Here is a 15,621-nt window from a genome sequence, read left to right on the forward strand (position 1 = left end):
ACCTGTCAGATTACCTAACCATGCTGACTGATGTCTTCATCCTGAAACCAAAAGATGCCTTGGCTCATTTACCGTCAATGATTTCAACAGCTGATCATTGTTCTGCTATTAGTCTCCAGTGTAGCTACGCAAGACACATCTCCACATGACCTCAATTCATCTGTTTTTCACCCCATCGACACAAACATGAAGCCTGAAATGAAATGACTGCATCAAAAATAGCTTAAGTACATTTTAAAGAGTTGTAGCTCTAAGGATGGAGTTTTCTTTGTTTAAGAAAAAAGGAAAGTGGAGAAAAAAAAGGAAAACAATCATGTCCATTTAACACTGTAGTGCACCAGTGGTGTTAAACATGCAATGGGCAGATTTTGAGCTTTAGGTCTGTTGTAGCTTTAAAAATGCTGATCAGCCTTTTTCTGAGCTTCCTGTTGTTACTCAAAACTGCCCAAAAAGTGACTGTAAACACTGGAGTGAATACTTAATGAAGACACAACTGGTGCATGAGCTGTTACTCCATGCTGTTGCCTTTGGAGAGCATCGTTTCTTTTTTGGGAGTGTGAGCATAAGTGTTTGTATCGGAGGGGGATCAGCAGCCCACCAGGTGCTTCACCTGTGTCTTGCTTCCCCCTGGTGGCGACTCTTGTAAAAGCACATACTGGCTTGTCCTTTGGATTTGCATCAGAAGAGACTGAATCTTCTTCTAAAGTGTCTGAAATGTGCTCAGTGGGTTTAACGCTGACATCTGGATCAGTTCCACATCTGCATTTTTCTGCCACGGACGGGACGCTACAGATAAGTGCTGAGGCTACTACTGTGCTATGCTGCGGTTTGAAGTTCAGAAACCAGGCAGGTTTTAGCACAAGATCTGTGAGAAGGGATGTCTGAGCAGCTCCTCAGCGCTCGGCCTGTGTTTGGCCTCCACGAAGATGCAGCGGATGAAGTCCCGCGCCTGGTCGGAGGTGTGGGAGGGCAGCAGCGGGTTGGTGGGTTGTGTGGCAATCTTGAAGATGGCTGCCATGGCTTCGAATTCAGCCCACGGAGGCTTTTCTGTCAGCATCTCCACCACCGTACAACCGAGGCTCCTGCAAACGACACACATGATGGGTTTTACTTCAGTTCAAACCTCGAACAACAAGCTGAAACAGATACCACATATTACGCCTCAGCTGCTCTCCACTTGAGCTTTTGAAGGAATGTTTTGAGTGGAAACTTTCTCCGGTTCACACACTCCACTTCTTTGCTCTGGCAGTCTGCAGAGGGCCTCCTCCACCTGTTTGGGAGGTACAACAAGCCCTCCTGGGAGGATTACTACCCCTCCCGACCCCGGCTGGGAACCTAGAACATACCAACCTCTGTTACGACCTGTCTGACTGGCCCTCAGCCAATCACATCATTCTCCTGGTGGGTTACCACCCAATCAGATTGCATAAGGGAATGTTGTCTGCTATGTGTGTGTGGGAGTGTGGTAGGAACTGGGATACATACAGCAGGCTCCTCACTTTATTAAAAAGTTTTCCTTATAAGAGCAACACTGCTGCTGCCACTTCTAAAGAGTCAGTATTTTTCCTTCTTTCACATTCACGTCTCGTCATAAACTTGTCATATTTGGGTACAGAGGCGGCTCCTGGTGATCCTACTCATTGAAGGAAGGTATTTCTCATCCAGTCTGTACATGCAACCGTTGACCCCGTTTCATTTCACTGAACTACTTTGACTGAGGCATCGCTCTGTAATGCAGCAAATAAAAAACAGCTGTAAGCGAGAGTTATTCCTCTTAAGTTGTTGCTTGTGCTTCAGATGTAATAATGCCACAGTGTCTGTGTTTGCTTATCGTGTTCTTTTTTACCGAGAAACAAACACTTCATTGTTTGGGACACTAGATGATCAATGTTTGCTGCAGTAGTTTGGGTATTTTTCTGTGGCAGCATTAAAAAACAACCTCAATAAGAATCTAAATATACAAGTCTAAAGGAATTGATAGTCTACGAGTGTAAAAAGATCTGCTCTACAGCTCTACTAAAGCAACTTATCAGTCAGTTAAACTACATATAAGTATGTATTATTAAAGGAAATAGATCATGAACACAAAACTGAGATTTGGGAGCACAGAGTGAACCAAACGGTAGATTTCCAGCCTAAACAAGGGGCAAAAACTCCCTATAAAGCTCCATAAAGCTGAAGTGAGTCGCTGATAACAAAACATTATACACTGGTCTCCTAGTAAATATCGTTGATACTCGCTTTAACCTGAACCACAGTGTGTATAACCTCGTCTTACCACACATCAGCCTTCCTGCCGTAGCCCTCTCCGCTGATCACCTCCGGGCTCATCCAGTAGGGGGTGCCGGTCACAGAGCGGATGCCGGTGCCAGACATGCAGATGGTCTGCAGCCTCTTGCTGGCACCGAAGTCTCCGAGCTTCACGTTGCCTACTGAATCCCGCAGGATGTTGGCACCTGAGAGAAGAGAGTCGACACCGAGAACATGTAAATATTACGGACCTCACAGTACAACGCTCAGGCCTGCGTGTAAAAAAAAAACAAACCAGCGCTACCTTTGATGTCCCGGTGTACGATCATGTTGCTGTGCAGGTAGGACATCCCCTCCAGGATCTGTCTCGTGTACTTCCGGGTCACATTTTCCGTCAGAGCGCCGTAGGCTTTGAGCTGGTCTTTGACTGAACCCTGATACAAAAGAAACACATGCTTTACATTACATACTGCCTGGAGACAAAAGTGCAACAACACACATACTGTGAGGATTCAAGACCATCAAACTACCACATGACTGCAGGTCTGAGCCACATATGGACTGAATTAAAGGATCTAAAGTTAAAATATTCAATGTTGGACCATAAAGGACCTTTTTGACCATTTTATCCCCAGGAACTAAAACTCAAAATCTAAAGCAGAGAGTAGAGAAAGTAGAATTTAATTTACTACTATTTGTTTGTATTTTCATCACACTTGAAGAACTGCAATGATTAGACAAATGAGCTTTGTTTGTGATTTCATTTCGTATGATGTTTTGTTTTTAGATGTTTTTAAGATGTCTGAATATTAGAGAAGACACGAAGAGACGGAGAAAGAGATGAAAATGTAAAAACTACCACATCACTTCAGGTCTGAGCCAGAGATGGACTAAAAAAATGTTCAACTTTAAAAGGCCTTTTGACCTTTTGACAGCTGAAGAACTGCAATGATTAGGCAAATTCACTTTGTTTGCAATTTCATTTTGTAACTTTTTGACATATTAGAAAGAAGAACTGATGAGGTGGAAAGAGGTGAAAATGCAAAAAACCCAGGAAATCTATCTTTGATCTGATTTGATAAACTTAATTTTGAAACGTGTATAAAAACAAACAATAAAAAAATGCCAATGATAACAAAATTATGTATTAAAAACAAACAAATGTAAAAAAAAGACAAACAATTTATAACAGAATTTAAAATAAGCAACAAACTCTCAGTAAACAAACTAAAATAAAACCACATGTCTGAAAAAAGAGCAGGAGGAAGTTAATACTTTATAATTTCCTGCCTACTTCTCTAGAGCTCCATTTATAGACCAACACAATATGTTTATCACACCCCAAAATTATCTATCTAATACTTACATCAATACTAACAGTGTCTAACATGAGCGCCACAGTAATGAAAGAGAAAGAGGTTTTTCTGCTTTAGTTGCTCATTTTTAGATTAGTCATAACTAGAATACATCATTTTGGTCCAGGAACCAAAACTCGAGTAACAGTTCCTATAAATTTAACAGGATAAGTTCCCGTTATTGAAATAAACTGCAAGTTATTCCTGTTACTGTTCCTTATTTAAAACCTTTTTTTGTGTGTGTGTCAAGTTTCATTTTGAAAGTGCACTTCTGTGTCATTGGCAGTACCAGATCATTACAGACGGTGATGTGATGATGTTCAACGTAGTTACACCCTTAGCTGCCATTTTCAATTTGGAAAGTGGTCCCTCCCCTTCTGCTACGTAGCCAAGATGGCAACGGTTGAGGGCGAGAGGTCTCCATAGTTACACACTCAACTTTTTGACTGTTTTGAATGCACCATCCAGGTACTCATTTAACAGGGGGGGTGTTGGGGGGGGGGGGGGGACTCTATTTAGGTATGCATTTATGTTATATTGTAATTGTAATTGGTTGTTTTGCATTTATTTTAACATGGACCCCAGGAAGAGTAGCTGTTGCCTGGGTAACAGCTAATGGGGATCCAAATAATCTAAACTAATCTCATATTCATTTCCATACTTTCATGTCCATACTTTTCTTTTTTTCAACTATCTTTTTATTGAGAACAACGTACAAAGAGACAGTAATATAAAAAGACAATATTTTGATTTTTCTCAGAACACGCATACATACACCCCCGCCCCCCGATTTATATGTTTAGAGTAGAGGTCCTACGCTGCTGGGACTCACCCCCGGCATGTACTCCATGAAAATGGTGAGGGTCTTCTCATTGTGATCCCTCAGACATCCGTAGTACTGAACAATTCGCTCATGATGCAGATTTTTCAGCAGCTGGATTTCGCACTCCAACGCGCTGACTTCCTGCACAGAAACGTACGTAAAAAGGAGCAGAGAAATTACACACTGAAGAGTCACCAAAACCACTCAGAGATTAAACGTATTCAAACAATAACATCTGTGTTGAGTCAATGTTTTCTTTTGCAGATAAAATGTTTTTTTCTATTTTTTTTTTTAAAGATACAGTGGAGTCATATCTGTTAACAGTGATCACAAAAAAATGTAAGTGTAAACACACGGATGGTAAACAGCGATTAACGAGTGCATGTGGAGTCAGCCAAAAGTGAAAGCTTAAAGCACAGAGCGAATGAAAGCCAGCAGCGCAGTTCCTCAAAAGAAGTTCCTGTGTTTACTTCAGCGAACGAGGCCACAACAGTCACATCACAGGCCGGAGGGAAGTTTGAGACTTACAAAGTATTCCCAAAGTCCCAACACATGAGATGGTTTCATAGAAACAACAACTGATTTACAGCTGCTACAAACCAGGAGGTGGAGAGTTTGTGATGAGGTGATGTGAGGTCAAGGCAACGCTGACCCGTCAACACTGCAACCACAACACTCCTCTTAGATACAGGAAGTGACTGAGCATGTTTTCTATGTGTCAGGCAGGAAAAGACATTAAAATGGGGAAGAGGGGTGTTGATGCCGAGGGGGAAAAAAACCCTCTTCAATACATTCTTGAGTTATTCAATTTCTCTCCTGCACATTGATTATTTCATTTACGTGTTTTGGAGATTCAATCAAGTTTAAAATCATGACTTAAGGTTCAGAAACTGAAGCATAAATGAGTTTAAAGTGGTTGATTCATTAATTTGATGCTCAGTCAGTCATGCTAACTACCTGCATTCCAGCATAATGGCCTGAGCAGATTAACATGCACAACATATGAGCTCATTCTTGGCGCTTTTTGCAGCAGGATTGTGGTGCAGACTCGTGATTTGTCATTAATCAACAACCAATGGTTTCATATTTTCTGTTTCCATACAGGATTTACACTGTCAACATGGGGAGGAAATGAAGGGGAGCCATTTGCGGACATTAATAGATGATGCAAAAAAATGTCTACGTGCAATGACAGCAAGACAAAACAAAACCAAAAAAAAAACTGAAGCTGCAACATCATAGCATAAGCAAGAGTGGAAATGTACTCTAACGGTAACAGGAAGGAGCGATGAGGAAGGCTAAAAGAGAACTATGACTAAGTAGCGGCTGGCTCACCTTGCTGGTCTCAGGACTGTCAGGATCAAACTGGACTTGCTTAGCAGCCAGTTCCCTCCCAGTATCCACATCGTAACACAGGTAAACCCGCCCAAACGCTCCCTGGCCCAGAAGCTTCCCCCGCCGCCACGTCACCGGGGCGCTGGGTGCTGAGAAAGGACACACACAGACACACAGCTGTTAATCATCTAAGAAACTGAGCCGATTTACAAGTTTAATGAGAGTCGTTACAATGTTTTTTTACTCTTAATTATTGGTTTCAGAAGCAAATTTCATTAAGCATGACATCTTGTATATCATATAAAACAGTAAATGACATGAAAACACCTTTTCAGAGACAAAACTATCATTTGTATCCTTTAATGCATCTTCCTCTAAAGTTTCTACTGACTATAATTTCCCCTTTTTTCTAGGTAATTTTATTTTCTCATGTAAAGAAATTGAACTGTATTTCCCAAAATGTCATATAAGTTCCTTTAACCTGAACCGATTTACAAGTTTAATGAGAGTAGGCAGGATTATCTAACTGTTTCAGAAGCAGATTTTACTGAACCTTTTTATCTTTTTCATCCTTTTACGAGTCAAATCTGATTTAGTGGCTTCATTTGTAAAAATAACTCCACTGACAGCGCCCTTTTAACCCTGCGGTATATTATCTATTGATCTCATGATCATCATCCTAAAATGTGAAGTATGTGCTCTCAATAAAAGTTTGATTTAGGTGAATCCAGCTGGATCCACACACACTCACATTTATGTGCGACAGAGCGCTCCTGGGGACGTAGTCGGCCCTGGGCGTCGACCAGCTGCCAGCTGCCCAGACTCTCCTCGCTGCCGTTGAGCGACCGCCGCGAGGGCACCAGAGTAAAAAGGTTTCCCTGTGGGCGACGTATCCGCGGAAATGTCCGCCGACCTGTTAGGAGAGCGGGAAAAAGAGGCTGAGGGTTTTAATATCACACGATGGAGGAAACACTACAGACAGACAGACAGACAGACAGACAGACAGACAGACAGACAGACAGACAGACAGACAGACAGACAGACAGACAGACAGAGAGAGACAGAGAGAGAGAGAGAGAGAGAGAGAGAGAGAGATTTACCTTCACTGTGGTCTTTATGATGCAGGGAGACGTGGTACCTGCGGGGAAAGGTGCCTCCCTTCCCCGCAACTCTGTCATACACATGATTCTCCCTGTCTGAAAGCAAAGATCCAAAAAGGTCAAAGGTCATTAGGATTCATGTCTACTTCAGTCACAATCTAGCATTATCTTCCCTTATTTCTTTAATGTACGGAGAACTCTTTAGATATGAATTTATGAATGAGCCTGTTTTATTCTTTATTTATTCATATATCTAATCTTCATTTAAACAGAGGCCAAATTTTAATCAGTGTCCCAATTTAAGGGACTACTACTCTCATTGAGATGCATTTTCTTCTTCAAGACAAGTTTGAATATTTTTTTAAAATCTATTTTACATTTTTCAATATAACTAAGTACATTTCTATCAACTCTTCACACAGTCTTTCTTCAATAAAAACTCTTTGAATTTCAACCAGCTCAAATCTTTTCTCTTCACAGGCTCCTTTATTTAAAAAAAACTCATTTTCCAAATATGTATTCTTTATTTATGAGATTCAATTCAAGCACGGAAATCTTCTAGTATCATAGTAATATATCTAATCTTCATCTTCCCAAAACATCTGATAAGCTGAGGCCAATTTTCAATCAGTGTCCAAATTTATGGAAGTACTACCGTCATTGGGATACATTTTCTTCTACCTTAAAGTCCTTTAAAGGATATAAGACAAGGTTTCATTTTGGATTTATGTGACTTTGTTTTTCTTTTATATTTATGTGAGTATATATTTTTAGGTAGAGGTCATCAGAAAGCCCATTTAGACTTTTTCCTTCTACATGAACACTGATTTTTACTTGTTATTACTTGTTCTGTATTCGTCTGATTTCAACTGATGTGATAGATAAACTCATGGTTGATATATTTCCTCTATAAACTTTAATGCATCTACTGTATTTATGGCTTTAAAGTCGTTCAAATGTGTGAACAACTTCATGATATAAGCTGTCACAAAGCTTTATCCAATGAGATGTGAGTGTGCTGCTTTAACCCTCCTGTTGTCCTTGAGTCAACGAAGGAAGGGAGGGAGGAAGAAGGAAAGGAGGGAGGAAGGAGGGAAGGAAGAAGGAAGGAAAGGAGGGAGGAAGGAAGGAGGGAGGAAGGAGGGAGGGAGGAAGGAAGGAAAGGAGGGAGGAAGGAAGAAGGAAGGAGGGAGGGAGGAAAGAAAGAGAGAAGGAGGGAAGGAAGGGAAGGAGGAAGGAAAGAAGGAAGAAGGAAGGAAAGGATGGAGGAAGGAAGAGAGGGAGGAAAGAAAGAGAGAAGGAGGGAAGGAAGGAAAGGAGGGAGGAAGGAGGGAGGAAAGAAGGAAGGAAAGAAGGAACAGTCAAAACGGACGGGGTCAATTTGACCCGGGAGGACAACAGGAGGGTTAATACAATATTTCTGCATGGTTATTAGTAACACTATAGAGCTGCGTCGTCTCTCACCTGAGCACTCCTGACGATTATCAGGGTAACTCTTGGCTCTGTGCATTCGAGACTTCCTCAGTGAAGGGCTGAGTGACAGGACAAGGAAGGAAGAAGAGTGAGAAATGTAAAGGGGGCGTCCAAAACATTTCCTCCCAATGAGTGGTGAGTTCCTGTACACAGCCATTGTTAAAGTCTGTAAGGTGAGTAAAGCTTTGCTCCTCACCTGTCTGAGTTGCTGTCCAGCGACTGACAGCTTCCAGAGATAGAGTTTTCTGCACTGCTCCAGGGATCCAGCACCTGTGCAGGACATTACAAAACAAATGAAGGGTGTGTTTGAACATGCTCCTTTCTGTATATATTTATGGTTTCAGACAGAAAATCCACCTTAAAACAGAATTTGTATTTGGGCTCATGAACAAAGACAACTCTAGGGACTCACTGAACCTTTTACGCCCAAATGAGTTTAACATCTTCATATCCATTACCATTCCTACCTCCAAATCTACCAAAAATCCCTCCAAAGTGTCCAAAAAACTTCATCAGAGAAGTCAGAAAACTTGAATCGAGTTTCTTCTAAGATTATAAACTCACCACACGATCACATGAATTCTATTTTAATGTGGATCTTCCCCCGTTAACACTGAGGCGATGACTCACACACTGATCGTTGGTCTCGGGGATGAACTCCCCCTCACTGTTTATGCTGGTGTATGAACCTTGGCGGGCGATCCTCTGTTGGCGTTCAGGCACGTAGCCAGGGGGCGGCGAGCTACGCCCTGTGTTCTGAGAACCTAGACAGAAATTATGAGCATAGAAGAAAATGTGAGATATATGAAAAATATGCGTTTAAAACAACAAGCAGTGCATAAAAATGTCTGTTAATTTTATTTATTTATTTTTTTTTTTTTGGAGTAAGTTTATTACATGTTGGCAAGGCTGAAACTAATTTCTGTTGAGGTTTTTTCCCCAGTGTGCAGTGGTTGAGACCTCACCATTCAAACATCTATCGATTAGTTAATGATTTAATTCGTTGCCAACTATCAAATTATAGATTTATTGTCTGCGTCATTTTTAAGAAGGAAAAGGCAAAATTATGTGATTCTATCCTCTCAGATTAGCATATTTTCTGGTTTCTTTAGTTTTATATGATAGTAAACTGAGTATTTGAGAATATAGACTTTCACCATTTTCTGACATTTTATGGAAAAAACTAATCGATTCATTGTGAAGATACTTTACAGATGAATCAGTAATGAAAAGACTTGTTAGCTGCAGTTCTATTTGTAATACTGTTGTCATGACTGTCAAAAAAATACAAAACATATGCAGCACTCGCACCAAGATTGAGAAATAGAACAAATGAAAGTGCTGTTTGCAGACATACTACTTGAAAGCATCAAAGACGGACAGCTGGTTTTAGTTTTTTCAGCCTGTTGCTGTCATTAAGTCCAGATTTTAAGCTGTCTTGCAGCCACAAAAAAAAAAAAAAAAAAAAAAAAACATACAACAGGCCAGTGGTCCACTACACTAATAGCATTCCCTAATCTGATTGGCCGCTGTCCAGCAGGCATCGTCTAGTGATGGTGAACAGGAAAAGGAAGAGGACCCATTGCTAGAAGGGGAAGCCAAAGAAAGAACGGCCAGAAAGAGAGAGAGAGGGGGGTGGAGAGGGGGAGAGAGAGAGAGAGAGAGAGAGGGCGAAAGACAGGGAATTCAACATGGTAAAAAAAGACGGCATGACAGCTCGTCTTTCACTGAACGTCGAGGCATCTGGGAGAATTGACCCGATGACATTTCCTGCTTTGAATCAGCATGCCAATTATCTTCTTGCAGATAACATTAGTCGTACCAGTTGATAGATGGCGCCCTCTGGGTTCGGAGGACTGGTACACCGTGCTGACATCTCCAGTGGACTGGGAGGCCTTGATCCTCACCTGTTTACATGGAGCGTGGTGGGACGGAGAGGAGGCCTTTATTTGGAGGGAGGAAAAGGAGGACAGGTGGTTTAAACATGGCTGAAGCACATGACGGAAAAAGATGGCTCAATGCCAGCAAGCCAGTTAGTGTAATGTAAACAAATGGGGAACTTTGATTTTTCACAACAGGGCTCTGTGGTGAAGAAATGGCAGTGGTGCAATGTGGTGCAATGTGTAAATGAACACCCGGTATACGTGTGTGTGTGTGTGTGTGTGTGTGTGTGTGTGTGTGTGTGTGTGTGTCTCTCACGTTGCTATGCTCCTGTGTGAGCAGCAGGATCTTGATGCTCTTCATGTTGGAGCTTCGGTCCAGCAGGTCGATTGCTTTGTCGAGGTCATCCTGATCTCGCAGAGGGATGGACAACTGGCAGGACACACAAAAAAAAAATCAACAATACATATGAACAAGGATATAAAAAGTAAATGGAAACGTTAAAACAGTTACTGCATTTTTGATCATTTAATTAAAAACAGAAACACACATACAAACACTCACTGAGCACTTTATTAGGAGCACCAATCACATTCAATCCAACACAACGGCTCTGCCATCAATTCTACTTTTATGAAGCTTATATATTTTCAGTTTTTGTTGACATCGTCAGAAAGGTGATAATTCTACTTTATGTTCATTATTGAGGTCATAGTGGGTGGTGGTGGTGGTGGTGGCGGCACACTTAAATTATCACCTTTGTGACAATGCCAACAAACACTGAATATTTATAAGCTTCATAAAAGCAGATTTTATGGCAGAATTGTTGTGTTGGATTGAATTAAATTGCACAGATGTTCCTAATAAAGTGGTTGATGACTATGCAAACGTGTACTACAATTACGAAAAATATGGACACATGCAGACATGAAGACATATATTTACACATGTGCACATACATAATAAACAATCATTGTCCTCTACATGCACTTTAGACTGAAGAGAGAGAGGTGAAGGAGGGCAAAGTGGGATGGAGCCCTAAAACAGCACAAGAGACTCTGCTTTTACCTCATTATTCATATAATGCAGATCTAGCTGTTGGCCAAAGACAGTCTTGACTTTCTGCTGGATTTCCTCAAACTGCACCGGCCGTCCAAACATCAGGATCCTATATTATGACAGAATAATAAAAAATCAGACAGACAGACAAGATTATGAGAGATTTGTACCAACTGCTAGGAAAAAACTGCTTTTGAGTTACATGCACACATGCATACAATATACACACAGGCTGCTGTTTTTAGTGTGTGCAGATTCCTCTAAGTACACCTTGCATACTTGTGGTCTGTGCTGGCAGCCACAGACTAACCACAGTGCCCCCCCCCTCCGTTCTCCAGCGCACATACCAGTGTGAATTAAGTGCTGGAGTGTGTGTTTGCACTCTGAGATGTGCGTTTTCTCATGAACTGGGACATGTGACAAGAACAGCATGCCTGAGCGAGGGTGTTTATGTCTGTGTGTGTGTTTATGCGCTCTCTCGCTTGCATATATGTGTGTGTCTGTATAATACCAACACACACACACACACACACAGACACACAACATGTATGTAAATAAAGTCCAAAGCTAACTCACCTCCTTTCTCCTGAGAACTCAAACTTTATCCTGACATCGTCCTGAGAGAAAACAGAAAAAAGGTGGTTAAAGAACATTCAAAAGGTCACAAAAGTGTCAAAGAAGAAAAAAAATATGAAACCACCACAAGTAGATATAATCACCACCAACAAAACAAAATGCTAGAGACTGTGATACAACTTGAGTGGCTAAACTTTAGGGTACCGAAGTTTAACGTGTTCACATTTTTGTCTCAAACAAAGAGAGTTAGCCGGACAGACACGTCACCATCTGTGCGAATCCCACAGCTTCATCATTTATGGGAACCAACCTCTCCTCATAATAAGTGCAAACTAAGTTACTGAGCTCGGGAAAATGGTGCAGACTGTCTTTCCCAGGCAGGCAATCAGTGGTTCGAGAGTTCAACTGAAATCACATTAAATCATCCCTGTTACAAGTCAAAAATAATGTGAACATATTTTTAATAGTTTTTTTTAATATTAGAATAAAGAAAAAATAATGGTCTTTGGGGAAATATTAAAAATGCTCCTTTTTCTGCGTGGAGAGGTATGTCGAGGCTTGTTTTATTGATATTAGCTGCCAGGCTAATGTTATTACACTGAAGGAAACAGAGACAAAGTAAACCCAATGTTGCAGACTAACAGAGGAATGACCAAACCAGCATCTAACAGATATGAAGTGACATTTTTGGGTATGTCTACATGCTGTTTAATGTGCTACAGCTGAGTAGCTAATTAGCTCCCTAGCATGCTAACAGACACTGTCCATTGTTGGTTTGGTGGCTCGTTCAACAAGCTATATGATGCAAGTCAAGATGTTTGTTCATGTTGGTAAGTTAGATAAGAAGGAGACTCTAGCAGGAAAGCTAATTTGGGTTGTTGTTCAGAGTGGCTATTGTGTTGTTTAGCAGGATGCTATCAGGCTCAGTGTGACCGCCTGCTCTGCCTTTGAGTCAGTCATGTTATCGCTGATGATGGAACAGTATTTCATCAAAATAATGCAGAAAATAGGGGACCAAATATGACTTTCTCTCTTTTGTTGTCAGCTTTGTTTTCTCAGAAGAGAACAGAGGACACATTATTAATAGAGCTGATATGTTTGCTGTAGAAGAAGAAACAGCAGCTTAATGTCAGTCTGACTTTATGTAAACACTAACCTACATGAGTTGTCTGTTTTTCTCTGTGGCTACAGCTTAATGATGCTAGTAAAAAAAACAAAAAAAGCTAAGGTCAAAGAGGGGCTACTGGGAATTTTCCCCAGAAGCAGAACATATTTTTAGAGATGTGGTTAAAAATAACTGGACTTAATACATTTTAAGCTGTTGAAGTTGGAGAAACTCATTCTGTGTTTAGTTTTAGTCCCCCGCTATGATGCAACTGTGTGCAAATGGACAGTAAAAGATTCAAGCTGTGGTCAAAAGACCTTCAACAGCCTCTAGACTTGTCTCGCTCCATCCTTTACGTTAACAGCGAAGGTTTTTGTTTTGACATTTCAGCAGCTGCTCCTCAACTGCTGACACTTGGCTGTTCATGGTGGTGACATTGGTATGTGTGGCTTCTAACCTGAGAGCTTTGGATATTCAGTATCTTGATAACCATCTAGCTACCTTCGCCTCTTCAGGAACCACTAGACCACTCGTACCACTTCAAAATGTTTTTCATTTTAGGAAAACTTCCATGCAAGTGTGTTTACATGTGGGATCAAGATGTTTGAGCTGAAACTAACAAAAATATCTCAGTCAATGTGATTTTGACTGAATGTTTTGAAAGGTATTATCTATCATTCAGAACCATTTCCATAAATCCTGTGTTACATGAGGACACATTTACACAAGCTCAGTCTTCCGAACCATTTACTTACAAGCTTCAGATATTTTCTACGATCCATTCTCAGACCTACCCACCTGTCTGTTGGCCTGGGCTGGTGTCTTGGTTTTGCCGCTGTCATAAGACAACACAGGCTGGCGCCGCGTCATCTGGAGGGCAACCAGGTCCTTCATTATGGAGTGGAGAGCCTGCCTCTCATCTGGAGGGGATAATGGATTGGGGAAATAAAACACAATTATAGAGTGTGGATTGACACAAGGTGAGAGATATGAGCTTTTAGTACTTAGCTCTTTCTTAAAGGTGTCTGAGAATAAGCTCTTTAACAACAGCCATATTGAGACTATCCTGTGACAGGGTGTTAGAGGCAGGGAAGGGCTGCAGTGTTTTTGATATGCCTATTCCCATGTTTGATCTCAGGGCAAGTACTGCCTTGGCTGGAAAAGCTCACAAAGAGAAAATATTCTCCTTGTGTAGCTTGGACAGACATCATACAGCCCCAGGGCAGCAGAGAGAACCAAACCCCCATCTCCACAACGCTGAATACCAATCCTTCACCCGACAGTGTCTGGAGGAGCAGCTCGCACAGGCTCTGGCCTCAGGGATGGTGTGAGTGTCTGTTTTTATCCAGTGCTGTGAGAAAACCATGTTCTTAATGTCTGTCTTACATCAGAGTGAGTATAGAAGACTTACTCATTGTGGCGATGTCTGCGTACGTGGTCTAAAAACCAATCTTCAGGTACTTGTCACTGCAGTGCCAACACACCCACCGCCTGTGGTTTTAAACACAGAAATCAATTAGTTCCAGACCCTGTTAAACTTTCTTAATATGTTTTTTTTATATTTATATAAACAGAGCAGAAAGATACAGGTCATACAGGAGTGACAAAAGGTTATCAGACAGTTTCACAAAGAATTTCAGTATTTTCAGTACATACCTCATTACTAAAAATGAGAAGGCAGTAAGGAAAAGGTAATTATACTGTGAAACCCAAAGGCTGGCATGACAAAATGGATGTACTGTACCCTTATTTTGTGGTATGTAGGTAATTACATTACATGCTACAGTGTCTTAATATGACACTAAACAGAGGCTGATTATTCATTTAAAGCACAAACCCCTTTTCATGGTTAATTCCTTGCATGCATGTAAAAAAAATAGTAGCCTAATCCTGCAGAACACAGAGCTGAAGATTTCCCCTACTGAAGGTCTGAATCAGAAAAAGTGTAGTGCATGTGAGGATGTGTGTGTGTGTATGTATGTATGTATGTGTGTGTGCCCATGAGAAACGACGACAATTGGAAACGGCTGAAACTCGAGCAGCACTGGCAGTCAGTTTGGCACAGTTCATATGGGAAGAATGTTTTTTACGGGGAGTATTCTGCCATTTTAAATATCTACCAGCTTTTAATTTGTCTCCGGTTGCACGAATTGTAGAACCCGAACTCAGCTGTGTCATAACTCCATTGTTGATGTTAACACGGCAATATTATCTGCCCCGTTCAAGGCACTATAAGGCCTTCAACACTATAAACTGAGGCATTTCCTTCAATGGAGAGGGTTTCCTTAAATCTGTACCAATAAACCAAGAAATTTAAACCAGTTCAACCAAGGAGAACACAAGGACTCCTGTGCTTTTTTTAAAAATTTTGAGGCCCTTAAACACAAACTCAGTTTTCACAATTACAATAGACGGATGAATATTTGTTTGTACAGTGGATATGACCACTTTTAATTGAACAAAGCTTGTGATCATAACATCTCAAGATCATGTGAGAATCGGTCTCGTCTGGCTTCAGGTTATGTGCTTGTTTCTGAACCATCGGAGGTTTGAACCAATCAGCTTTCAACGAGATTCTCATGTTATCTCATGATCTCACAAATCCGGCAGCCTCGCAAAGTAAGACAGTGATAGAAAGTGATAGACAGATGGGGTTTTTTAAAG

At 41.1% G+C, this 15,621-nt stretch overlaps 1 protein-coding gene across 1 annotated transcript; it reads right to left on the bottom strand.

Moving 5' to 3' along the window:
- Nucleotides 1–14,452, bottom strand: map3k3 (mitogen-activated protein kinase kinase kinase 3). Its single transcript, XM_053338819.1, has 16 exons — nucleotides 14,369–14,452; nucleotides 13,756–13,877; nucleotides 11,853–11,893; nucleotides 11,286–11,385; nucleotides 10,536–10,649; nucleotides 10,159–10,279; nucleotides 8,967–9,100; nucleotides 8,533–8,606; nucleotides 8,328–8,395; nucleotides 6,864–6,959; nucleotides 6,515–6,676; nucleotides 5,764–5,912; nucleotides 4,438–4,569; nucleotides 2,555–2,684; nucleotides 2,279–2,456; nucleotides 1–1,082 (listed from the first exon to the last, which is right to left on the bottom strand). The coding sequence occupies exons 1-16, from the start codon at nucleotides 14,370–14,372 to the stop codon at nucleotides 854–856; spliced, it is 1,854 nt and encodes a 617-aa protein (XP_053194794.1). The 5' UTR covers nucleotides 14,373–14,452; the 3' UTR covers nucleotides 1–853.
- Between the last annotated feature and the right edge of the window lie 1,169 nt (nucleotides 14,453–15,621).

Source organism: Scomber japonicus, chromosome 18 (genome assembly GCF_027409825.1).
Source record: "Scomber japonicus isolate fScoJap1 chromosome 18, fScoJap1.pri, whole genome shotgun sequence".
Taxonomy (NCBI): Eukaryota; Metazoa; Chordata; class Actinopteri; order Scombriformes; family Scombridae; genus Scomber; species Scomber japonicus.

Coding starts and splice junctions, on each gene's coding strand:
- map3k3 (XM_053338819.1), bottom strand. Junction 11,894..13,755: donor CAGCCCAGGCCAACAGACAG/GTGGGTAGGTCT, acceptor GTTTTCTCTCAG/GACGATGTCAGGATAAAGTT. Junction 5,913..6,514: donor GCGCTCTGTCGCACATAAAT/GTGAGTGTGTGT, acceptor GTCCTTTCTCAG/CACCCAGCGCCCCGGTGACG.